We start from the raw sequence: 25342 nt of genomic DNA on the forward strand, positions 1-25342 counted from the left end.
TGTGGTTGTGTAACTATACCTCTGTCATATAACCATTTGGTAAATCCATCAAGTGACACGTCTTAGATGAATAGATACGGTGCAATAATCCAGTTGAAACTCAACACGTTAGAATTTCCATCAGGAGGAGGCCTTGTGTGCTGCATTCTGTGAAGCGTGAATCCATAATCATTCCGAGGTCCCACGTGAGACGACTTTGCCACTTCAAGGATGATGTCTTACAGAGTTGTATTTATCGGCAAAGGCGCAGAGACCCTGTATCCCCTACTTCCCTTTTCTGTCGCATTTCCATTCCGACGTCCCCTCTGGCTCACCTTTCTCCCCCCTCATATCACGTGCTCGCCTCCTTTTGGAGTTGTGCGGCAGTTCCCGATCCCGGTGCCGACATGGATTTCCGCCAAACTTCATCGCTCATGCACAATGACGCATTTGAATTCGCTCGTTCCATCATGGTCAAGCAATGCCATGCAATGCAATACACACCAGCGCCGGCAAAGGCGATGTTGTCAAAAGACGGTGAGCGACTTACTCCGTGCTTCCTATGACGATGTTTGTTGCCAGAAGATAAAAGCCTCACATCTCGCGGACTTGAGACATACAGTATGACATGTTCGATATCACTCTTCCAACCCCCTTCCTCAGCGCAATATCAATATTTTGAACTTTCCTAATCAAGCGCTACCACTACCACTGCAACCACATCTCCTTCTTACTCCGTACAGCCATGGCTGGCCCATTCATCGGTCTAGCCCTCAACGGTGCCAATAAAGTCATTGATCAGCATTTCGACAAGCTGCCCGAACACGTTTTTCATCCCAATACCTACAGCGTCAAAAAGTCTAAGCGGCAGAGAGGCAAAGAGAAGACCCAGCGGCATCTCAAAGAGCATTACGGCGACTCTTCGTCCTCAAGCGCAAATGATGAAGCTGAGCCGTCTCCAGACGACGAGTTGGTTGCCGATGCACCCAGACGCTCTGGTGCCCCTCTCTCCAACCAACCCCCGCAGTACGTCGATTCTCCGATACATAGCCAACAACCGCCGCAGCCAAGGCGCGAATATATCCCTCGTGGAGCTCCTGAATCAATCGCAGGGTCATATACCGAACCTCCACCTCCGCGGTATCAGTATGACATTCCGCCGCCCATGAGCAGCGCTCGAGAATACCGACCCTCCGCTAGCTATTATTCTCCTCCCCCTCCACCCCAGAACATGGAGAGGGGCGCCCCAAGAGACCAGTTCAGCCCACCGCAATCACCTCCCCGAAGCCGAGGCAAAGACGCAGAACACTTCGAATACCCACGAATCCCAAAATCACAATACATCCCTCCACCCCCAATCGGCCACGAACACCCCAGATCCCGCAGAAGCTCTGCCTACATCCCCCCACCGCCCGTCCAGCTTCCACCTCAACGCCGACCCCGCGGCCGCAGTCTGCACGGCGACTCTCCCTCCGACTCCCACACCTTGCGCCGTCCCAAGCCCGTTACCCGTCGCAGCAGTTCCTACCACCACTCACCCCGATCCCGCGACTACGGCTACGTGACGGCCAATGATCGGATCCGGGAACGCCGCGACTATAAAGCTGAGAAGAAGGATATCTTTACGGATAGTGGTGCGGGGCTTACGGGCGCGGCGGCTGGTGCGCTTGCGGGCGGTTTGGCCGCGAATCAGGTGCAGAAGGGAGGGAGGGGGAAGGAGGATCCGAATGTGCTGATGACGTTACTTGGGGCTGCTGTTGGTGGGTTGGCGGTTAATGCAGCTGTGGATAAGATGGAGGAGAGGAAAGAGGGGACGGAGAGGGTGTTGCATGGACGGAGCGGGAGTGGGAGTGTCAGAAGTCATCATAGTCGCCGACATAGGGATAGTAGGGGGTATGGGAGTGATGATGCGGGGAGTCGGTTCGATGAGGGGCTGAGTAGGACGGGGAGTGGGAAGTCAGGGACGAGGATGAGGGTGAGGCGGCATAGGGAGAGTTTTAGGGGCTATGGGAGTGATGGGTATGAGTGATGATGTGTTATGAATCATGATTTATGAGACATGAGACTTGCATACCTTAGCTAGCAGCTGTATTTATTGTGTAAATAAATCCACCACCTTCTTCATACAGCATTAAACCTCCCTGTGAGGTAGTTATTGAAATACATGGTATATATCATTCAATCTCTAAGACTCCATGGTCAGTCAGTCAATAAGTGATTTTAATGCCGTCTAACCTACCCTGAAACCATCTCATTCACACCTCAGTGCCATTAAACTCATGCCACAATCTTGTTTGCATCCGCTTCGTAAAACGTTCAATTGAAAGATCTATAAACACCGCAAACCGTCAAGAGTATTGACATCCACAGAACCCAAGTTGAGGAAACGCAAGTGGCGCTGGTGTAGACAATAGATAATGAAGGTCCAATAATCGCATTTTGCAACGAGCATGTGGTAGATTTGGCAGCAATAACTATTGTAATTTCCAAGAGACGTTGGGGAGGGCGAGAAAGAATGGACAGTAAAGGAAACATGGAGAGTTGGATTCAACCAGTTACAATATCAATGAAGAATGAGGTGGTTTCCTTGAATCCGAGCTTCAAGGGCGCCACTGGGTTGACTTTGCTGTTACTGTCCAGATTAGTTCATGGATTTGTGAACAATTTATATTCTAGGTTTTGAGAATCTGTCTAGTAAGTCATGTTAATCATAATAGTCTTCCTCTCCGTAAAAGCCTGCAGCGCATCCTTCCCACATTCGCGTCCCGAGCCACTCTCCTTAGAACCGCCAAACGGCACACTCAACAACATCAAACTCACACAATTGATGCCCACCATCCCGCTATCAAACTCACTCGCCACCCTCAAAGCCTTATTGATATCCTGCGTGAACACGCCAGCCATAAGCCCAAAGTTGGTATCGTTCGATTTCTCGATAATCTCTTCCTCGGTCTTGAAGGAGTTCAGCACAGCGACGGGACCGAAGATCTCCTCGGTGTGGATCTCGGCATCTGCTGCAACGTGCGTGAAGACCGTGGGCTGGATGAAAAATCCCTTGTCGCCGATTCGGGATCCGCCCGTCAAGAGTGTGCCTTGGCCGTTCTTGCCGCGCTCGATGAAGCCGGATACGCGATCGAATTGCGCTTTGTCGACCAGAGGACCCATGACTGACGTTGCTGCATCTGGGTCTCCAATAGCCTTGGCTCTCTCCTCAAGAGCCTTCTTGTAGCCCTCGGCAAATTTGTCATAGATGCCTTCTTGCACATAGATCCGTGTGGCGGCGAAGCAGACTTGGCCGGTGTTGGCGGTGATGGCGTTGGCGGCCCAGGTGATTGCGTTTTCGAGGTTGCAGTCGTCGAAGATTACAGCGGGGGATTTACCTCCGAGTTCGAGGGTTACGCGCTTGAGGTTTGACTTGGCGGCGGCTTCTTGGATGCGTTTTCCGGTGGGGATGGAGCCCGTGAAGGAAACCTTGCGGATCTTCATGTGGCTTGAGATGAGAGCACCAGTCGTGCCATCTCCTGACAGAACCTGGAAGACACCTGGTGGGAAACCGGCTTCGATGATGAGAGGTCCCAGTGCGAGGGAGGCGAATGGTGTCTTCTCTGACGGCTTGAGGATGAAGCAATTTCCAGTTGCCAAAGCTGGGGCTGCCTTCAGACCAACTGTGCCCAGAGGACCGTTCCATGGAACAATGCCAGCAGTGACGCCAAGTGGTTCATTCCTCACAATCTTGAGAAATCCATCGTCTTGTGGAAATGACTCTCCGGCAAATTTATCAATCCAGCCAGCATTGTATTTGAAGGCCTCGGCGCAAGCACCAACCTCAAACTTGCCGAACGGTTCGTACGGAGTACCCAGGGTGATTCGGGAGAGTTCAGCGAGAGTTTGGCCGTGCTGTTCGACCAATGAAGCGAACTTGAGCATGATGTCTCTGCGGGCAGTGGGTGCAAGCTTCTTCCATGATGGAAAGGCCTTTTCACCTGCACTGACTGCGGCATCGACATCTGTTTCACCGGCGAGGTCGACATCGTTGGCAACTAGCGAACCATCTTTTGGGTTGAAGACCTCCAATTTCTTGCTGTTCTTCGAAGCAACATACTTTAAGAAGCTATTAGTCGTACCCAGTTTCTTCGGAGCCTCACGGACTTACTTCGTTGTTGATGAATAGCTGCTTTGGGAGATTCGACTTGCTAAATGAGAACGCCATCTTGAGTTTGTGATGGAGACCTTTGATGGGAGGGGTAGCAAGAGATATACGCGCGACAAGATAAAAAAAAACGCTTTGATTCTTAACCCGCGGGTATGTTTACGCTTGCACTACTTGAAAGCATGCTGTACCTCCGTATCCCTGAGGGTATTATCCTCCGTAATATGCATGTTTCCACATTATACGCCTTCACCAGGTTCATATGGACTCCGGCTCGCGGGAACCTCCTGATTCTAGTATATAAATACTCCTTGGGGGTTTACTCTCCAGATAAGGTGTCAAAGGATTTCATTCAGCCAATCAATACCTTGTTCTACCCACGTCAGAATCCTTGTCCAAACTGAGCAAAATGCAGATTCAGTGACAGCACCCTGTATACTTAGTAAAACAGCACTTAGCGTGTCTTTCAGCCCACTCTTTAGTGCCAAAGCTCACCGCCGTAAACGTGGGCATGCACTAAGATCCTTATCTATATTAGAGCCTCGAAGATATCACTCCGAATGGCTGAGCCGCTCTTCAATCATGCGGTACGGACCGTAGCTGGATCCCTCATGAAGCGGTCTTAGCTGGTTTTGTTATATTATATTAAAAGTTTGTCACCATAGGCATTTTAGGGCGGCCATTTATTTGATTGGCTGCAGGTAGGGCGGATTGGTGACCTCAAAAACACTACTGATTTACCCCTGTCTTAGACCCGTAAAAGGCGGGGCAAGCCGCTAAGGCGTATGAGCCCACCCCGCTTCTTATCAGAGGTTTGTCACCAAGGGTACCTTAGGGGCAATAAGGGGCTTGGTCACTATTCTTTTTTATAAACACCACGTGGGTGACTTTTCTGCGGCTTATCAATATATAGTTCCTTCCTCCGTATACAGTAATTAATCGCCTACGCATAATAAGCAACCGTTGACTAACCCGTTTCGGATCGTTGAGAAACCGGGTGCGGAGCCGCAGCCCCTGCTATAGCTTCGTTTTCGCATCTTCATGTGCAGCATATACTAGTGTGTACACCGCCCTTTACTAGCAACTTGAGGATAAAATTACTTAAATCAACTGATTCTAGCCCTTTTGATGGACTTCTACTTAACAGTTGATTAGAGAGATACATTGTTCTAGGCTCTGGCTAGTACAACGGCGAGCTCTAAGATAGATAGATAGGGTTAGCTCGTCTCTATTGATAGCTGTACCTCTCGTCTATAAACAATTAAAATCGCAATTATACTGGATTAGATTCTAATTAATTATCGGTTTTAGAGATCTAACTCAACGCTAGCTTGCTAACATCGCTGTTCCTCCGCCACTATAAACTTGAAATTTCTTAAGTCCTATAATTTCTACGAAACGGTGAAGCTTATAGCCATATAGCCATCAGTCAGTTCCTAAAAAGATCCCAGCGAAATATCGTACGGACTCTACGGAGTAAAGTGGGTGGATGTCTTTATTGTTCCGGGGCGGGTCTGCTTCGGAGAGATTTCTGCTTCGTACTTCGTACCGTATCTCGTACTCGGACGCTTGCTCGCTTGCTAGTGCAACCTAGAGTTACGCGGAAGATTTGGGCGGTTGGGAGCGATGATTTTATGAAGGATTATGTACGGGGACTGGGAAGTGGATTATCTGCTTGTAGCTTATGCAACATTGCTAGGATAGCCATCCTTGTAGCTCTTGGTTTGAAGTGAGTTTTACCTATCCTGCTTGAAGTTGGTTACTAGTAGAAGATTCCCCACGTGAACTATTAATGAAATCTAAGTTGAGAATGATGTTAATGCGGTTAAAAGCATATTTAATTTGGTTGAGCGTTTAGAAAATGCAGGGTGTTGATTATTGAGGCTATTAGAATAGATACTTATCTCCATAGAGAAACGCAAATTTAATCAACAAGTAAAAGAAGCTCTCTAGGTCTCTCAAAATCCTACAGTAAAATCGCACCGCGCCAATCCCAATGATAATTCCATGTGCTCATAAATCAATTAAGTCATATAACATCTCACTTTCCTAGCAATAGAAGAGAATTCAACCCCAGGTTAAGTCTTACCCAGGGTCTAGGTCGAGAAAAAACCCGGGCTATCTTCCAAACGCTATGCCTCGAAGAACTCGTCGTATCCTCACTATTGCTGTTCGCATCCATTGTTAAGCCTAGCCTGTTCCTTCTGAAGCCTGTCTTGCGAAACGAACATCTCAGAACACGTCTTGACATAGTCATAGACATCTGCAAGGGTGCTGTTCTCAAGGTCAACAGAGTTGGCAATTCTCTCGCGGAACTCCTCGTCGTAAATGCCTCTCAGATAGGTGGTGAGGACGCATATGTGGACGTAGTGCGACGGGTTGACACTAAGAAACGAGTGCAATAGTCCATCGTACATGTTTTCAGCTGCCGGCTCGGTTTCGGGAACGTTGTAGTTCTTGTCTTCGAGGTTGAAAGCGTGGAGAGCTGCAAGGGCTTGCTGGTAATATTCTTCTGCGGACGTATTCTCGCCTTGTGAAAGTGCCCTGAGTTGTTCTCCGGGGCTTCTTCGTTCGCTGGGGTCATTCAGGCGTTTGGATGTCTTCGGTTCCCCCAGGCTAGTCTGCTTTGCCTTTGCTGGGTTCTTCTTCTGCTCTGCTGGTTCCTCTTCGGCCTCTGTAGTTATGGAAGACGGAAATCGGCTCCACAGCATATTCACCATGGTGTCGAGATCATTCTCTGTAATGTCGTCTTTGTTTATAATTGACTGTATAGGTGCTGACCTTGACAAGAAGGCTGCAGCAGTACCAGATGTCCTGAATTCAATAATCTCGACCATAACAGCTGCTGGTGGCGGGATGACTACTCCTCCGATGTCATTGTTAGCTCTCAAACGTAATATGATGCCACGGAACCACCGGCGTAAGTCTCCATCAGAGAATTCTGGTAAGGCCTCGAGAGCTGGCATCCTGAAAGACATGGTGGTGGTTGGAAGAGAACTGGTGGATGTATTGTCGGGATATTGTGTTTGCTCTGTTGGCGTCTTGGACGTAGAAGCGGATGAAGAGGTGGGAGTAGTTGTAGGAATTTTCATACTCGTACTTGGGGTAAATAGGTAACTCGGTGCGCACTGGAAGATCTGTTAAGTATTTGATAATGGTTGGTTGGGGTATCTGGCTTTTGATTTGTAGACAAATATGAAGAGACTTCTTGTAGTTTGGGAAAGGGCGTGTATAATGCGGTCTAAATACTGTAAAGGTAGTGGCGAGACCACAGGTGTGAAGGCATTCACATAGGGGAACAAAGACAAGAGGGACGTGATTGTATCGAACTGACTGCATGTTAAACTGTGAATGTAAAGTTGGTGGTTCAATCAAATGCTAGAGAAAGCTGACTTGGAGTGAATCTCCGGTAGCTCGATTTGGAACAAGATCACCTGAAAGAGGCCTTACGGGTGATTTGTACGCAAGTATTAAGTGTAAAAGTAGAAGATGACATGCATGTCAAATGTGTAGTCTGGTTGTGGTTAAAGATCTGGTAATGGTCTTAGTTTTCTCCAAGTCTGGAGTCAACAAATCCCACGGCGGAAAACGATTTGCAGGAAGTTTTAATGGAAGTGAATAGCGGGGTAACTCTAGTTACACATGCTTCGTTGTAAAGTGGAGACACAGCACTGGCGGTGGTACAAAGTATTCTTCCTTGTAATCTTATGAATATGTGCAAAGAATAACATAGCTCCCGAACCAAAAGATAAACAGCAAGACTGATCGTATTTACCTCAGTTGTTCAACTCTCAGTACCTCTGACTCCCTGACAAAAGGGAAAGATGTCGAAATCAGCTCTCGTATTCGGTGCTAGCGGAGTGTCTGGATGGGCATTCGTCAATGAGATTCTCCATGACTACCCCAAGAAAGGGACATGGAAGAAAGTCCATGCCTTGACCAACCGACCATTGAAGCACAGTGATTCGCTTTGGCCAGACGAAGAGCGACTGAATATGGTGTCTGGGATCGATCTGTTGAAGGGTAGCCAAGAGGACCTCGAGGGTGCTTTGAGCTCAGTTGATGGAATCAAGAACGTCACACATGTTTTCTACCTTGGTAGGTTATACCCAACAGAAGACATGGACGCGTACTGACAAGACATAGCATACAAAGCTTCGACCGACTTCGACCAAGAGTTCAAAGATGCAGAGAGCATGTTTCGGCGCGCTACTACGGCCATGGACCATTTAAGCCCAGCTCTCGAGTTTGTTGTCTTGCAAATAGGCGCGAAAATGTACGGCTGTCATCTTCTGGAGAACCACCCCGCAGATTATATGCCGGTACCCTTGAAAGAATCACACCCACGTCTCAAGCCCCCATACTCGGAGAAACTGTTCTACCATGCACAGCTGGACTGGATCACCGAGTACGCCAAAGACAGACAGTGGAACTGGTGCGATACTAGACCGGATATCATCATCGGATTTGTGCCAAACCAGAATTTTTACTCCTTGGCAACTTCGATTGGTTTGTTTCTTTCGCTATGGATGGAAGTTGAGGGCAAAGGCTCGACAGTCGCATACCCCGGATCAGAGGCTGCGTGGGTAGCGAAATCGAATGACAGCTCAAGTGACATGATTGCAAGGCAGACCCTTTATCTGTCTACAACGCTACCCATATCTCAGAAGGGAGAAGGTTTCAACGTGGCAGATGCAAAGGAGCCTATGTCCTGGGAGACAAAATGGCCTATAATTTGCTCCTATTTTGGGTTGAAAGGCACTGGGCCTCCTGTAGAGGGAGCAGCGAACGAAGTTAGGACATACATTAAGCAGAACATTGGCACTTGGGAGATAATGGAGAAGAAGTACGGACTGAAGAGTGGTCTTGCGGATTCGGATTGGAAGATCGTGGGGTTTGAGTACTACTTGCTCACGTACTTTGGATTTGACAGGCAATATGACATGACGAAGATGTATAGCACAGGTTTCGAAGAGGAGAGGGACACTATGCAGGCTTGGGGAGGGGTGTTTGATCGTATGAAGGCAGCGAAAATCATACCATCTTAAGAATATACATATGGCTTTTTGATCAGACTACCCGAAGTACCTCAAGGGGCGCGAAATTGAGTAGACTTGGGGACTGGAATGGCGGTGAAATAGAGATGGTGGTGCTATTGTAAGCGTTGGCGACCACGTCACGCCACCTCTCGCGACAGAAGCTCAGAGCTACACAATAAAACAAAGTTCAACGTACCTAGCATTGCAGCCACACAGTGACCAAGGAATCAGACTATGGATCGCAGATCGTCTGCCATATATTTGCTAATATTGACTCTTTCCCGTGAATACGCAGAATCTTTCGAGTCGAATATGACGCGCCTGTCTCGCACCTCCAGACCCATAGCCCGATGTTTCGACAGCCCTCCAAGACATCACAAATCGATCAAGTCACTTTCAAAAACTCCTCTACTATTCATATCAAAACATACGGGGGCATGTAATGAGGCATCGGTGGTAGAATGGGGACTGGGTGGAGTTGGGACGCGTCGAAGCTCTCGTCATCCTCTACTTCGCACCGGAGATATGTTAGGATGCTCGCAGACTTGCCGATATGTTTATCGACAAAGAGACCGATCGGCAGTCTTTGGACGTCTTGATGCTATCCAAGTAGACCAGCCGCTTCAGAATTCTCAGGAAATCTCCAAGCCCAGAGGACATCTTGACACGTGACACAAAATCACATACTTGTTCTCTACAAAGGCTTTCTGGCTTCCAAGATTAGTGTCCGGGGCAGGTTTTGTAATCATCCCGAAACAAAGGCATGATATGCATGCATATGTGTTGACAGATCTGGATTACTCTCCATATGTCTATCATGTGACTGTCTCAGCGCGTTTGCCATTTTGTCATCTATGTGTTTATCTCTTCTTCTATTTCCAATTCCATCGAACTGCAGCACTCACAGAAGTTCTATTGAATGTGGCTTCCAGAGAAACCTTCATATTTAAGTCAACCAACGAACACTCTCGATCTGAAGCTCGATATCTACACACGAGAATCATGGTCACAGACCAAAGTATAGGATGAACGTCAACCAATAGTTTTGTTCTTCCATGGAGGCGGCTATTTTGGCTATGACCGAGAACATCTATCCCCACACATCGTTCAGTCATGCCTCTTACGCGGCTGGCCTCTAATCAGCCCTGATTATCGAACATTACCCCAGTTTTGTTTTGGAGAGGACTGTCAAGACAACGATTGTTGCCAATGCGCAGTCTTGATGTAGCGTTCAGTCCCCAAATCTCTTGTGTGGCGAACTATTTTCCCTGTGGCACGTATTACTTCTTTTCCAATTCTTGACATTGTGTTTAGTTTGTTTTGATATACGGTACGGCACTTGGGTAAGTCCGATGGTTGAGAATAACTGCATTAGCAGCAATGCAAGACTCAATGATCTTGCGGTGACTGCTAAGTAGAAGTGGGATACTGGAAGATAATTGGGGCACTACCTTTACCGGAAAGAAAGCAAAAGGTACGACGAAAGAGGAGATGGCCGATCTCTGATCACAGGTTCTGTATTCGGACTAACATCAAGAGCTTGTTTGAAATGAGGAGTTTTCATCTTCTCAATATAAGGCTCAAACTTCGAGCTATAACCCAAAGGACTTCTCCTGAAGTCTGGAAATCAAATACTCCCTTGTGCTTATATGATATGTTCCTTTCATTCAAGCGGTTCAAGGCATCTAAAGTTCTATCACTAGTTCGCAGAATAGCCACCATCAACCAGCAGAGCACTCCCAGCCATAAAACTTGCCATCGGGCTCGCCATAAATACAATCGCATCAGAAATTTCCTCCACCTCAGCCAAGCGACCCATAGGCGTCTTCGCAATCTCCGGGTCCATCGAGCCACGTTCCGTGGCTAGTTGAAGAAGCGGTGTTCTTACGTAACCTGGGCAGATGGCGTTGATTCTGATGCCGTGAGGGGCATATGTTATCGCATCCTAAAGCGTCAAGATCTATTAAATGCCAATACCATGATGTAAAGGTGCGGGTCTGAGAGGATTCTGTATGGTACTTACACTTCGAGTAAGGCCAATGACTCCTGGGAACGATATCAGATTACGAGATAGATTTTCTTTTCGGGAGAGACAACTCACCGTGCTTGGAAGATGTGTATGGGGTTGCTGGGATATCAACCGGCGATGCGATCAAGCCGTACATAGAAGCTACGTTGATGATGCTTCCCCGTCCTTTCCGAATCCCCAAGTTCCTGCCATCGTACAAGTTAGCTCCTCCATAACCATATATTCACCAATTCCTTCGCTTTTCCAGCCCAACTCGTTCAATGGAATCTCAACACTCACTCTTGCTTCATCATCGCCCTCACCTGCGCCCTCTGACTCCTCCAAACCCCATTCAGATTGACATCTAACACACTCGTCCAATCCGACTCATCAGTAGCATCCGTTGCCTTCCCCGCCCCCGAAATACCAGCGACGTTAACCGCAACGTCGATTCTCCCAAACCTTTTTACCGCTTGTGTAATACTATAGTCTACAGCTTTCACATCGCGAACATCAAGTTGCAGTGACTCGATTTCCACGTCTGCATACTGGGATTTGAGAGCTTCAGAAGTCGCCAATAAATTCTCCTGGCTGATGTCTGTAAGCGCAAGACGTTTGATCCCATGTCTTGCCAAGCCGAACGCCGTTGCTCTCCCAATTCCTGATGATTTTTATGTCAGTGTCTATCTGTCTATCGCATTCCAGATACAAATAGGTAAAATGATAAAAAAAAACGCACCAGAAGCACCGCCTGTGATATATGCAGTTCCCTTTAATAATGTTGCCGTCATTTTTGTGGCTTCTTTGTCTTATACGGAGGGTTTGACAGGAAACCTTGGATATATAGGAGCTCCACTGAGTGCACTATTGTAGGACCTGGTAGGATAGATCCACTGTAACTATAGCACGTGGATCTTCAAACGTGGGATTGAATCCTTGACTTCCAGGGGCTTCATGCAATGTAACAGTGTGATAGCGCACTTCACTTCCAAATTGTGCAATATCAATTACGAGTAGCTAAAGATGGAGGTAGTGGTAGGAGGTGGAGGGGGTATAATACATCCATTGTTAACAAGCCTAAGCCAGAGCTTTTCAGCAATACACAATTGAATATGCTTCTCGACATTAACCGTTACTCCTTTCGAACTTCGATTTTCTCACAACCCGTACCGTGTCATATCTTAATTTTCCAAGCATGCAGCATAGTTCTCCCAAGTAGCTAGACGCTGGCCCCTTCCTTTCATTTTCATTGCGTTTTGAATAACGCTCGTCTTCGCGTCTTTCTTCATCGATAAGTTGATTCCTAAAGCGGCACTAATCAAGCGACGAGCAACCAAATCTGTGGTTTGTGGTCGGCGACGGGGTAGTGAACTTCCCGGCGAACTCTCTGCAGATGAGTATCCTGTCTTCGGTGAGGTGGTAGATGTAGTGGGTTGAGGTGGAATTGAGGAACTGGTGAACGGAGATGTGTGATGCTTGCTGATGGTTTTTTTGGAGTCGTCAGAACTGGGCGGAGTATTCTCTTTGGATCAATGGCCATGCTCGTGAACAAATCATGATACTCTTGACTAGCTGCTGAGTCTGCGGGTTTTGTACTAGTTACACTGTTCTTCGGGATTAGGACGGCACTTCCTGCACTTCCTGTCATATCTTCAGCCACTTTCCCAAATTTCGAGGATCTTGGGGGGACAATATCTTGCCCTCGTTGGTCTGATGGTGGATATTTTTCAATATGCAAAACATTCTGAGCTCCGAGATCGCTGCTATTGACTACAACATCAGATTCGGGAATAAAAGTAGTTATTTCGGTTCTCTGATGTGGCAGTTGGGGCTGCTTGCTCGTTGCTTTGAACAATTCTTCAGCAGTCTCCTCCAATCTCTTGGTTAGCGGTAGATCCGTGGACACGAAAGAGTTGAAAGAAGTGTTCGTGGTTCTCTGGTGTGGGAGGGGCTTGCTTATTGCTTTTGACAAATTTCGAACGGGCTTCTTTGCTCTTCTGGTTGGCGGTAGATCCACAGACGTAGAAGAATTGAGAGGGGTGTTCTTTGTCCCAACCTTCATGCTGGCGAAGAGATCATGCCATTCCGGACGTGCAGCAGCGAACTTGTATTTCAGCGGGGTTGTGACAGCGTTTGGTATTGGTATGGCTGTTTCTGTCTGAGCTTCTCCCTGCATCTCAATCATCGTTGGAGTCGCAGAGGTAGGCTCTGCTATTATCTCCTCCTGAAGGGGACATCGAGGCTTCAAGGGGACGATAGAAGGTTTCTTTGCTCCGATTGCCATGCTCACAAATAGATCCTGGTATTCCTGATTGGCAACAAGGAACTTGGACCTTTGTGCAACTGAGGTGTCGCTTTTTGTTGGTCCCAAAGGCTCTATGGTAGGTTCTGTAGCCGTAGGAGTTGCCCCTGGATGAGGTATCGAAATTGGAGCATGAGGAGGACCTCCTTTCGCTCCCACGACCCTGCCGGTGAAAAGAACGGAGTTGTGGGGTCTGGCCCGTTTTGCGGCAGTGTATTTGTAGGGTGGAGGTATTGGTGTTTCCTCAGCCTTGAGTACTGGACAACCATCCCTTTGCGTAGGAAAAGGCCGACGAAGATAGATCCGAGGAGCCATCAGGACCGACTGGGGAGATCCTTGGTGTGTGAATGGTAGTGGCGAGGTGAGTATTGACGTGCTGAAAGGCGCGAACGAAGGCGACGCTATGGACTCAAAGGCAGGCCTGATGTTCCCGAGGTGGCCCAATGAGTGATTTTCTTTCCTAGTATATACTGTGCGAAATAGTGGTGCTGGCGTTGTCTCAAGAGAAACTTTCCAAAGAGGAAGGATGTGATACGACGATCGAAGTGGCTGTATGAATATTAGCCGAGTGGTCTTGGTGATCTAATGGTGATTAAAATCTGTCGTGTTAGAATTGTTGCTAACCGGCAGAGTTTGTGCTGTGCCAGTGAATGTTTACTTTTGTTGCTGATTATGAAACCCCTTTTCTGTCACCTCTTAGCGAACAGCATGTGATGTACGGTATCTTTATCCGTCGGCTGAGACCTATTTCTGTCTCGATTGGGTAGAAATAGTATTCTTTCCGGTAAAAGAGATCTGGAGTTTGTTGTCGATTCACCTTTCTTTGTGAGAGATGCTCTTCATCGCCCTATGTGGTAGTCACGCTTCACACCCATCACATGACTTGAGCACCTTCCCTCACTCAAAGACTCCATTTCCATTTGCCTCAGAATGGTCCGCAACAGCTGGAACTCTTATTATAAGAAAAGCCTCAGGCTCTGACTGAAGATGAACATCCATACTCTGCAAGCCATGAAAACGAAAAAAACTCACCCACCATTCAAGACTCATAGAAAAACAATAGGTTACCTACCTACCCTTCCTGTAACACCCCATCTCCTCCATTGTACACGAAAAAGAATCTGACATCTCACAAACCCTCACAAGCAAACTCCCACTCCCACTCCCTACGATAAACTACTACATCTAACGTTGAATGTCCCGCCTCTCTCGCTACCAAGAAACAAAATATACCATACGTACCTACCTAGATACATCGAATATGCGAGATTACGGCGTAACGCCATCCGTTCCTGAACATCACTCTCTCGTGAATCATAGCTCGTGTGCAAGGGGTGTACTATAACGTAGTTGGATGCGAGAGGTGGAAAAGCGGACGGAGGTGGGGTGGGGTCCTGAGTTTATAGGATGGGATTGCGGGGTATGGACAAGCAAGCGGCTTAAGCGGATATGTACGGAGTATGCACGTCGTGTAACATGGGTGCAGGGTCTTGAGATTAGTTCCTTATAGGTGCAGTACCTACCTACCTAGCTTACTCATTGTGTAAGGTATGTGGATGTAGGGGGCGGGAGATAGCCATTGTGGGGCGGAGGTAGATATATGCCGGGTCTTAAGCTCTGCTCGTGACTTTTATTGGTGGCGAGAGATATTGGTTGTGGGGTTCCGGGCTCACTGTTACTCTTGACATCTAGTGATGTGAAAGGAGTAGTACTGTACGTTTCTTCAGTCGGGAAGGAGAGTGCGGTGGTAAAGACGATGGTTGTGTGTTATAGCACAGGTTTGATGGAAGCTTTTCTCGAGAAGCAATAGATGCAAAATGTCACTGCTAAAATGGAAGAATAATGCAAATACCTTGAGTCTCTGTTGTTACACGTGATGACCAACCCTTCCTTTCAAATCGAAGACGAGGGTCGTCAACAAAGGCAGATCCCTCGGGATATACCGCTTGCCCAAGAATGTCTCCTCCTTATCCTTCTCAGATCGTGTCGATGCAATATGACTTGCTATATGTCACGATCCGGAACCTCGCGCCGCTCATCCATCACTAAGTTAACAGCCAATCCAATCGTGGCTTTACCCTAGCCTTTGGTACACGTAAAATGGGACATTCTCCTATTCTGCACGCATAGACTATTTCAAGTCATTTACATCCTGCAGAATCACCAATTCGGTTACGAAGCATCTTTTCGGGCTTGTACACTTCTTTTCAGCCACCAAGATACGCTCTTCGACGCATTTCAGCTTCACGGAGGATTTCTGCTCCAAGACCAAGGCTGGGCGCCAGATGCGCGTACCGCTCGATTTCAACGACAACGTCATTGATGATGGCGTCGACGGCGTCAAGGTGCGGAACGAGCGTTGAGAGGATGCCAGAGAGGGAGGGAGACATGGTTGCGCCCATTATGAGGAGTGTTTGGGATATAATTGAGAGGGCGCCTTGCCATAGATACGGTACGTGTCCGGCGTGGCTTCTGGATGTCAGTAAAGTTTGGAATTAATGCGCTCTAAGACTTACTGCGCCGTGATGTGCTCCAGCTGCCGGATGGCTGCTTCGAGGCATTTGCGACAATTCTCCCGCACTGATGGGTCCATTGCTGCTTGCTCGTTGTCCAAAACTGCGAGGATATATGGTCTATAAATGATTGTGCGGCAGGCAAAATATCGCAATCGCAGTACGGTCTGTACAGGATCTTGCAGCAAGGAGCGATTGTAGGGGAACTGGAGCGCTTGAGGCAGGCTCTCATACCATTGCGCTAGTTGGAAGTCCAGTTCTGCAACGACCGGCTCGAGACTCTGAGTTGAGGACATGGAATCTTTCGAGTAGATGAGCTGGCTGACACGATTGAGAAGTCTTCTCAGAGCGATTTCGGCGAGGAAATACCATAGCTCGTCGCGACCAACACCCTCCTCTTCCTCTTGTACGAATCCTCCTGGGAGTCCCACGTTCTCCTCGAATTGGACAATTCCGGAATGAGGTAGGTCCAGCTCTGCAAGTAGGTCGCTCTCGAAGAGCAGTGAATTCCAGTAGACTCTCTCGCATAGTTCCTTTTGACCCGCTGGAATTCTTCCCGGTGCACTGAGAAGGAGTTGCAGCTTCGTGCTTGTGCTGCTGAGCAGGGTCCAGGCTTCCAAAGGTCGTACCAGATAGAAGAGGTATGCGGAGGCAAGAATGGTGCATTGTGCTGAGAGTACTGAACTCCTCATCATCAGTGCAGGAAGAAGACCCCATGCCGCGGCAAAGTATGTCAGTCCAGGGGGATCCTCATTGCTCGGCAGTCGGGAGATACTTCCACTGCAGCTCGCTTGACCCAAAGCCAAGACTAGCAAAACAATGCAGCTCTCTGGTCCCTCACGAAAACCATTCGAGAGCGCGATGCGGTAGTGACTTCTCCAATTGAATGGATTGACGCAGGCATACCAGACATTGACCTTGGCGAAAAATGCTTCAATGTATGGGGACGTGTTGGAAAGGTCTAGACAAGGTGTTTTGGACAGCACCAGAGGACTACGTGCCATCTCGAGCGAAAGAAGTATCTGGGGATCGTAGGGTCTTTGGACCAGATCACAAATAAGAGGCCACTGAAGCAGATGCAAAGCTGCGTTTGTATGTATCTTTGGCATTGTTGAAATGTTGGTGGGGATCGTCCAGCCAAGACCATGACCAGGCGCTGGAAGAATTGAAAAGGTCCCGTTTTCATTTTGCACCATCACCTCATCATTGCTCATGGTAGTCCCACCGTTGACAGATGGAGTCCCAGTGGAAAGGGCCATATTAGATCTTTGGCCGACAAGACTTGACTGAAGTAGTCCTTCGATTCGAGTCAGGTGCTCCAGGATTAGCTTATCACCAGCATCAAGTTTGATGCCTGGTTCTCGATAGATGCACTCAGCCCCCAGCTCCGTGCAGAGCTTGCACTTGGGTTTAGTTCCATCACATCGTGACTTCCGAGACCGACAGATCTCGCACTATCAAATGTCAGTATTTGTGTAGGTGTTTTTCGTGGTTCGGCTACTTGCAGCTATTGTTGCTCTCCTTCGTGGGTAGTCGATGCCAGCATCAGTACTTCTCCTCTTTAGTGGATTAATTCCATCATCACTAACAGCTTGCCGGTTCTGGCTCTGGTTTCCGTTGGGCATGTATTCTCTGGTTTCGGAAGACTGCGATAAATTCCTGGCTTTTGGAGCCGAGCCGAGCAAGCTTTCCCGAGAAAAGCTATTGGCAAGGCGACGAGCAGTTGGCGACTTGAGAGGAGAGTTTGGGGTTCCATTCCCGTTCCCGTGCCCGTTGGTGAGAAGTTGCAGGCGAGGTGATGGCATATCAACAGTAAACTGGTCGGTGGACATTGAGAAATGCCGTCCGCCAGCGGAAGCAGAGTTTGGGGAGGGGTCCCGAGAAGAATTTGACATCACGTATACTGAAGAGTCGGTGTGTTGGGCTCATCGAAGGTAGAGGATGAGACGAATGTCAGCTGGAGCCAAGCCTTCATTGACGGTTGACTAAATGAATTCTTATGTGCAACATGAAGTTGGGGAAGCCATGTATTGATATGGGATTGTATCTATTTTTGAGGAAATATTGCATGCCGCGTACGTGCTGAGTTGACAGGGGTGAGCAGCATCTAGCGGTACGCAGTGGCAGAGGGAATAGGATATCAGACGATAGTGCTCCAGATTGAGGACGATGGCTACCTTTCCAACCGTGGCAAACCCTGTGATGCTCATGCAGGTATAGTTGCTCAGGAATCTGGGGTTCGGTAGGTGACGGCCGAAGGGAAACGAGAGAAGCCTTCTGAAAGACGTTTTAATAAGGCGGGTGTATATCAAAAAGTAGGGTATGAGGCCGCGTTAAAGCGACTTGAGCCAGAAAACAAACGACAAGTACGAAAATCATACATTATGATGCGGGAGGAGCGGTGTTTTGCATATCAAGACCTGTGGTAGAGATGGGCAACTACAAAGGCGGCAAGAGCGTTGCCCTGTCTGGAATTGTTGGAAGCGCCCAAGGCTCAGAATTCCTCTCTTGAGCATACGGGGTCCCTAGGATGACATAAATTTCTCCTGAATTTGGCCTTTCAGCTGACAAAAAAGAGCCATTGGTTGGCGGATGGGAATGCTCCGTGTGTGGTTCGGTGGTAATGCGGTAATATTAGGAAATGATGAAGCACGATAGAAGCAACGTGGGTTAACCTAAGCTAGGTATTACCTTTGCAAGAAACTGAGATGATGCTTCACGGGGAGTTGTCGCAATAGCAGATGTCTGGGGTGAGATATTAGAGGCTCGTTAGAAGGAAACACACGACGTGCATGAGGGAGGACGCGCGAATTCGTCAATCTTCAGGGGGTGTGGTGTGTATGCCGGAGAAACGCCACAGGATTAGCGAGGTACAGTACAGGGGCAGTGCAGGGCAGTGCACCTACAGCAAGCAGTACAGCAGTATTTGAACAGTGTAGTGTCTCGATTGTGGGATGACCGTGATGGCTGAGAAGAAAGAACCTCGGAGTGAAAGACAAGGACAAGAGTCGTCTCAGGCACGGGCAAAGGCAGGCACCGTGACCCTCTACAGTACCCCTCTTGCCTGTTGGGGCTTAAGCTGCCCAGTTATGTACTGTACTGTACTGCAAGCTGAAGCGGGGTGACACCACCAGATAATTTTCCAGGCACAAATATTCTTCCACAGTTTCCATCCTACACCTACAGTACCTCGCGCTCGAACGATCACAAATTCGTTCCATCCCATCCCATCAATTGCCTTTTGTGTGGCAGCTGCGGAATTTGAAAAGCTTAGATCGCTCGCCAATCTCATTTGCACTTATAGCCTGAATATCCTCATCCTCAATTCCGGGCAGCGTCATTTCTTTCATCTTGGGCCTCAACCAAAGGTCCACAGCACGTTTCGAAGCTCACATACGGGTACTTGCACATACTGACCATGACCATGTCACAGCCAGTGGTGGACCGAGGCTACGAGAATGTCTGGATAGCAGCGCAAACGGCGCAGTAGTGCTGGTCTGTGAACCTGTCATCCAAGATATCTCTGCTTTCTTTTTGACGCCGCGATAAGAGCGCCCAACATCGCAATTAGGTGTCGACGGACCAATATATTATGCGTGTGCATGTACCATGTACCCATTCTTCGAACTATCATAGACTTCATCCTCGGATTTCCTAATCCATTTTAACATCCATCTTTTGAAATCAGCCGAAACTTTTCTCCGTCGTTCGACATCCGAGCCCCTCTTCTTCCGCTGCAGGACCCCGCGCAAGATAACAAGAGAGGTGCAAGTATTTCATTCACGATGGCCGCGAAGGTAGGTCTATTCCCGGTTATCAATTTCTCTGCTCTTCCTGTGTGGCTAGATGTAGGTATGATCTGAGTCGAGAATAACCTGTCCGTCATTGAAGGCTTTCCTGTGCTCCTTATTTCCCCTTCAACTTTCTTCTGGTTGCACCCTCATTGAGGCCGGGCTAGAGCAGGACCACATCATGATACTCAAAGTGGTGATCACCGTTCTCACTCTAGTCCACTTAACCAGCAGCATACCTTCCCCAAATGGTATTAATTCAGACCTCACTATCTTGATAGACAATGATATCCTTGGTGGGTTGCAGCTTTCAATATAATCTGAATATAATGCTAATCGCCATTTCCATCTAGGCCCGCAAAGTCCCTCTGCAGACTCTGGAATCATACTCCTCACCCCACGATCTCAAGTATCCGCATCTGCAGCATGTACAAAATTGGAAGAGACGTTATGGGCCCCAGAATCGAAGACTTCGAATATTCAACTGAACCTGGACTACCTGACATTCCGCGGAGATTCTCGGGAACAAAAATACTGGATTGCGCCCTCTGAGACTGCGGCTCGGACGATCGATGGAGAGGGCCAAATAGCTGAAGCAATAGATTCAGGTACACATTTACATCTACCTGCCCTATGTACTCAATCGGCCCCATTTTCGAATATAACGACCCAAGATAACTCTACGAGGTGGCAAGTCAAAGTCCACTCCAACAACGAATATCTTACAGGGCAAGATCTACGACTCCCCACGCTTGATATCTGCTGATATTGTTCAAGATTTCGAGACCGACTGAGTTTCCGATTTCTGGGCGTTCGATACGCTCCACAGCCGAAACGATTTACGTACTCGACACCGTATAAGGGAACTTGCAATAATGCATCTGCACTGTCATTCGGATCACAATGTATACAGTCTCCTACAGGTGGCTCGGAGGACTGCTTGTTTTTGAATATATGGACCTCATATCTCCCGGCAAACGGTGGATCTGCGGTTCGAAACCTCAGGCCAGTCATGTTCTGGATTTATGGCGGGGGGTTTGCGAGTGGAGCTGGCAACGATCCAACGTTTGACGGAGGGAATATTGCTTCGAGAGGTGACGTTGTTCTCGTAACTATCAACTACCGTTTGGGAGCTTTTGGCTTCTTGGCCTTGAATGATGGGGTCACTAGGGGTAATTACGGTATCGCAGATACCATTAATGCCCTGGACTGGGTTCGAGCAAATATTCATGATTTTGGCGGTGACCCTAAACGGATCACTATTTTCGGGCAAAGCGCTGGTGCTGCAAGTGTCAGGGCACTACTTGAATCACCAAAAGCGAATTGGAAGTTCCAAGCCGCAGTTCCAATGAGTAATCTCGGAGGTGGCGGATACGGCACAACTTATTCTGCATGGCTCTCCATCGATAATGAAACCGCAACGGGTGCAAAATTACTTCTCGCGTCAACAAACTGCTCTACCGCCAATTCACAGGTCGATTGCCTTCGAGATGTGCCAGCAACTGCACTATCAAAGCTAGGGAGCGGAGTGAGATATCCGGTTGTAGATGGCACATATCTCACTACACCAGGGCTTCGGCTTAATCAGAAGGCTTCCCTCCCCCACACACACCTCCTTTATGGACTTACACGTGATGATGGCGCTGCACTCACGACCTACGTGCGAACCACTAATCTAAATGTGGCGATTGCAATAGACGACTTTAATGTTCCTGTGGTTACGAACACAAGTCTCTTCCCAATACCCACAGGAACCAATACCACGTTAAACATCTTCAACGTCACGTCGCGTGTGGCTACCGATACTATTTTCCGCTGCTTCGATCAAGCAGCAGCATATGCTGGAACATTTAACGATGTCTTTGCACCAAATCAGTATTTCTACGAGTTCAATCGTTCCTATCAACTGCCTAACTTTGATCCTAATGCACCCGTCTGTGACGCACCTGTCACACAGACCCATCCGTACGGTGATCCAGAGCAAGAATACTTCAAATGCCATTCAGGGGAACTGTACTATGTCTTTGGTAATATTTTGAGGATGGGTTATCACCTCAGAGACGATAATGATCTGCGGTTCTCTCAGTTCATACTCGATTCATGGACCAGCTTTGCGAGAACTTACAACCCGAACCCGGATCGTGCATTTCTGAAAGCAAGAGGATTTATTAATACGACTATGGAGCTTGACCAAGCAGGTGAATGGAGCCCGATTACCAAGTCTACCACCGGTGCTCTGGCGATGAGGCAGCTGCAGTGGGGCAGTAAGCAAATTGACTTTCGGGACGTTGAACAGTGCGCGGCTTTGGGCTGGCCGCTTGATTATTACGTGTGAGCATCGAGATGGAGTGGATAAATGTGCCTCAATGTCCCGTTGTTCGTTTATAGCTCTTGCATTCTGGCCTTTTCACCACCTCAACCATAATTTACTCCTAGTGGTGTTGGTAGAAAGCTGGAATGCTCGCCTTCTATATCCATCCCGACGGCCTACCAGAAGAATAAGATATGGAATGGTACTTTGGTAAGGGGGCCATTTTTGGCTTTCGGGATATGATGATATATATGTTGCCATTTAGTTGAGCTCCTTCCTCGTTTGGGTCGGTCAAAAATTATGAGGCTGTTTTGTTGTCCTCAGACCATTGTCAAGACTAGAGATGGAGGGTGGTGCAGTAAAGTCTCGTTCACAAACCAAAGTTTCGGGGATGATTCAACTTTGCACCTTCCAATGAATCATCCAGCTTCTTCACCATCAGGCCTTAAATGCCTCGCTTTCCTTTGCTTCGTAATTCCAAAACCGTTCCCACCTTTCAGAGACTTTTGTCTTCACTTGAAAATGCCTCACGATATCAAAAGCGTCTTGAAAGCAGCTATCCACGGCTTCCTATCACCACCCCCTTCCCAACCAAACATATCCCCAACAGCCCACCGTCCCCGTCCCCGTCCCTGTCCTCACAACCACGAACAAGAAATCCATAACGCCCTTGCAGCTCACAACGCTGCGCGCCGATCTGCACGTGGTGGGAGGAGACCCGATCTCAAGTGGTCGGAGGATCTAGCAGCTCATGCGCAGAGTTGGGCGAACCATCTTCTGGCTTCGGGAGAATTTAGACATGGTAAATACTCCCTTCACTTTACTTTCACTTCTACGTCTCTTTTTGAGTGAGGGCTGGAGTTGCTGCTGATATCTTGATAGAAGGCAGGCGAGGCGAAGGCGAGAATCTCTATATGCGCACTAGTGTACCTTACTCGCATAAGTCTTTCCGCTATGCTGTGGACGCCTGGGTTGAGGAGCGGAAGGGGTATCATGGGCAGAAGATAGGAGGGGTGAACTTGGGTCTTATGGACATTATACACAGGTGGGTGGATTTTCCCTTCTTCTTTCTCCTTGGGGAGGAAAACATAGTAGGGTATTATATCATGTATGGGGTTTGGTTTAATGCGATACAGGTTATCTGGCCTGGAACGACACATGTAGGAATGGCGAGTGCGGTTAGATATGATGGCAGACAGGTCATCGTTGCGAGGTATGCGCCGTGCGGGAATGTGATTGGGATGAATGCTTATCACGGTTGATTCGCCTTGGGGTGAAGGAGCTCTGATGTTTATTACGAACTTAATTGGATATCAGCATACTGTGCGCTGGAAGCTGGACTTCCGTAGCTAATTCGTAGATAGGCGATAGCGGGGTTTACCATACGTTATGTTCACCGAAAGCTGCATCGAGTTTACCGAGAAAGGCTTCTTATATATTACCTGCTCTTGCATTGCCAGATTTCTTTTATGGAAAAGTCACTACAAAGCGTACAGAATTCATACAAGGTGGACCCTCGACGGCTCTCGAAGTCAAATCGCTCCGCCTCTCTAGTCTGTATTCCTAGAAGACTTGTAAAAGAAAAATACGAGCATGCATTAAGAACTTCGTAAAAGACTAAAGTCTCCAGGCTTCAGCACATGCTGCAGCTATAGTATATATCATAGCGAAATCTGATTGCTACTTCCAAAGGCTCGCTATAGTTATAGCTTTATGCCCCTGAAATTCAGGGTTCACTCGCTAAGGTCAGGTGCGGGGTAAATGCGGGGTAGATTCTTGATCCGAAAGCATGAATAGAGGCAATCTCAGCAACTGGCTATATGGACGAAATTATAATTATCAGAATTGGTTCAAGCACCGTTAGAACGGGAATGGAATTTTGATAGATATGACATTTCGTTGTGCTATCGAATGTCACTAACATGTTAATATACTGTATGATCAGGTCACAGGTTGCCTGCGAAACTGATACGCTTCTGGAACCCAGAAGCTTTTTATTTCTTTACGTGTAGCCTAATAATAGAATATAAGATCTTGTTCTACAATTGTCCCCTAATAACAAGTAAAAATACCAATAGTAACAGCGCAGATTTCAAGATTTTTCGGGTCCTAAAATGTAGCACAAGGATACTCGTAAGATATCCCTTACAATCAGGAAGGATACGATATAGGATAGGTCCGTCCTGCATCAGCAAGCAAGCGAAACAAGTTTTTTCTTGGCAAAGCTTAGACTGAGATAATGCTCCGATTGGCTTATTCATCTCGTTCCTGACGACAACTTTATTCTTTGCCGTTGGACTTAATACTGTAATTGGTCCATAATAGATACACATACTCCAGAATGACGTGGCGGTACTTTATATAGAAACAAGCTTTTTAGCGCTGGGGCGGCGGGGTACTCGTATATACCTCGAATATATTGTCTGAAGTATCAACCTCGAGTCGTCACCTTAAAACTTCTCATAGATATTACACATATCACCATCATGTCTCCAGTCACGCCAATCTCCCAGCAACCTCAGCTACAGACAGTTGAATTGACTACTCCTCAAACGAACGGAATTGTCTCTCAGCAACCGGTAGGAATCTCGCTTTTTCTGCTTCCACACCGTCCTTCGAATCAAGTTTCCAGTCATATCAAGATTACTATAGCAACCTAGGATGCTAATTCTGATCATTCGCACTTAGACACAAACTGAGACCATGAAGACCGAGCCACAGATGCATCTCCGAGGTGGTGGAATGGTTGGCGACTGGTATAGTTCACTTCCCCTAAACTTTCTTTCCTGTTTTCAGCATCCTTAGATTAGGTTTCGCTAATAACTTCACTTGTGTAGCTTTGAAGCTATCTGTGTTTTTGAATGTTGCAAGGGGATGTGCAACTGCTGCTGCTAGTGATAGGCTGCTATGCTGCCAGTTTGCGCGACATAAGGTGATTGGACCTAAGGGGGGGGGGGGGGTGTTTGAAAGAACGCGGAAACTACGAGAGCATTCGATGTTGGAGTTTGGATGGATGGACAGTTGAATTCTAATGTGAATTTGCGGTACTCGGTATACTTGAATTCTCTTGAGAAAGGGAATATATGTGCAATAATATGACTTTTCTGCAGCTTCTCTATTTGCAATTTCTTAGTAATCTCCTTTATTATTATATGTCGTTGCTTTTTATGTGAGCCTAGTGACAAGTGGTTGGTCAAATATAGTCTTGAGTATACTTATTGTTTTGGCAAGTTATTACTATAACAGTTT

The 25342-nt window shown here is 47.6% G+C and overlaps 7 protein-coding genes across 7 annotated transcripts; 3 read left to right on the forward strand and 4 right to left on the reverse strand.

The window, feature by feature from the left end:
• Nucleotides 1–2670: 2670 nt before the first annotated feature.
• Nucleotides 2671–4189, reverse strand: aldA_1 (Aldehyde dehydrogenase; the record flags this gene model as incomplete). Its single annotated transcript, XM_031147055.1, has 2 exons — nucleotides 2671–4080; nucleotides 4133–4189. The coding sequence occupies 2 exons, from the start codon at nucleotides 4187–4189 to the stop codon at nucleotides 2671–2673; spliced, it is 1467 nt and encodes a 488-aa protein (XP_031007674.1).
• A 3764-nt stretch (nucleotides 4190–7953) lies between these two features.
• sirQ (Short chain dehydrogenase) lies at nucleotides 7954–9177 on the forward strand (the record flags this gene model as incomplete). Its single annotated transcript, XM_031147056.1, has 2 exons — nucleotides 7954–8227; nucleotides 8276–9177. The coding sequence occupies 2 exons, from the start codon at nucleotides 7954–7956 to the stop codon at nucleotides 9175–9177; spliced, it is 1176 nt and encodes a 391-aa protein (XP_031007679.1).
• A 1690-nt stretch (nucleotides 9178–10867) lies between these two features.
• On the reverse strand, nucleotides 10868–11967 carry bacC (Dihydroanticapsin 7-dehydrogenase; the record flags this gene model as incomplete). The annotated part of the gene is made up of 5 exons (XM_031147057.1): nucleotides 10868–11113; nucleotides 11192–11214; nucleotides 11270–11382; nucleotides 11477–11837; nucleotides 11916–11967. The coding sequence occupies 5 exons, from the start codon at nucleotides 11965–11967 to the stop codon at nucleotides 10868–10870; spliced, it is 795 nt and encodes a 264-aa protein (XP_031007678.1).
• Nucleotides 11968–15685: 3718 nt separating this feature from the next.
• LHYA1_G002080 (uncharacterized protein) lies at nucleotides 15686–17250 on the reverse strand (the record flags this gene model as incomplete). The annotated part of the gene is made up of 2 exons (XM_031147058.1): nucleotides 15686–15950; nucleotides 15995–17250. 2 exons carry the CDS (start codon nucleotides 17248–17250, stop codon nucleotides 15686–15688), a joined length of 1521 nt encoding a protein of 506 aa, XP_031007624.1.
• A 160-nt stretch (nucleotides 17251–17410) lies between these two features.
• On the reverse strand, nucleotides 17411–17886 carry LHYA1_G002081 (uncharacterized protein; the record flags this gene model as incomplete). Its single annotated transcript, XM_031147059.1, has 2 exons — nucleotides 17411–17445; nucleotides 17493–17886. 2 exons carry the CDS (start codon nucleotides 17884–17886, stop codon nucleotides 17411–17413), a joined length of 429 nt encoding a protein of 142 aa, XP_031007625.1.
• Nucleotides 17887–19963: 2077 nt separating this feature from the next.
• On the forward strand, nucleotides 19964–22117 carry pnbA_0 (Para-nitrobenzyl esterase; the record flags this gene model as incomplete). The annotated part of the gene is made up of 3 exons (XM_031147060.1): nucleotides 19964–20078; nucleotides 20136–20390; nucleotides 20706–22117. The coding sequence occupies 3 exons, from the start codon at nucleotides 19964–19966 to the stop codon at nucleotides 22115–22117; spliced, it is 1782 nt and encodes a 593-aa protein (XP_031007622.1).
• A 2462-nt stretch (nucleotides 22118–24579) lies between these two features.
• On the forward strand, nucleotides 24580–24988 carry LHYA1_G002083 (uncharacterized protein; the record flags this gene model as incomplete). The annotated part of the gene is made up of 3 exons (XM_031147061.1): nucleotides 24580–24672; nucleotides 24782–24849; nucleotides 24931–24988. 3 exons carry the CDS (start codon nucleotides 24580–24582, stop codon nucleotides 24986–24988), a joined length of 219 nt encoding a protein of 72 aa, XP_031007623.1.
• Between the last annotated feature and the right edge of the window lie 354 nt (nucleotides 24989–25342).

The sequence above is a fragment of the Lachnellula hyalina genome (assembly GCF_007821495.1).
Source record: "Lachnellula hyalina strain CBS 185.66 chromosome Unknown contig00025, whole genome shotgun sequence".
Classification (NCBI taxonomy): domain Eukaryota; kingdom Fungi; phylum Ascomycota; class Leotiomycetes; order Helotiales; family Lachnaceae; genus Lachnellula; species Lachnellula hyalina.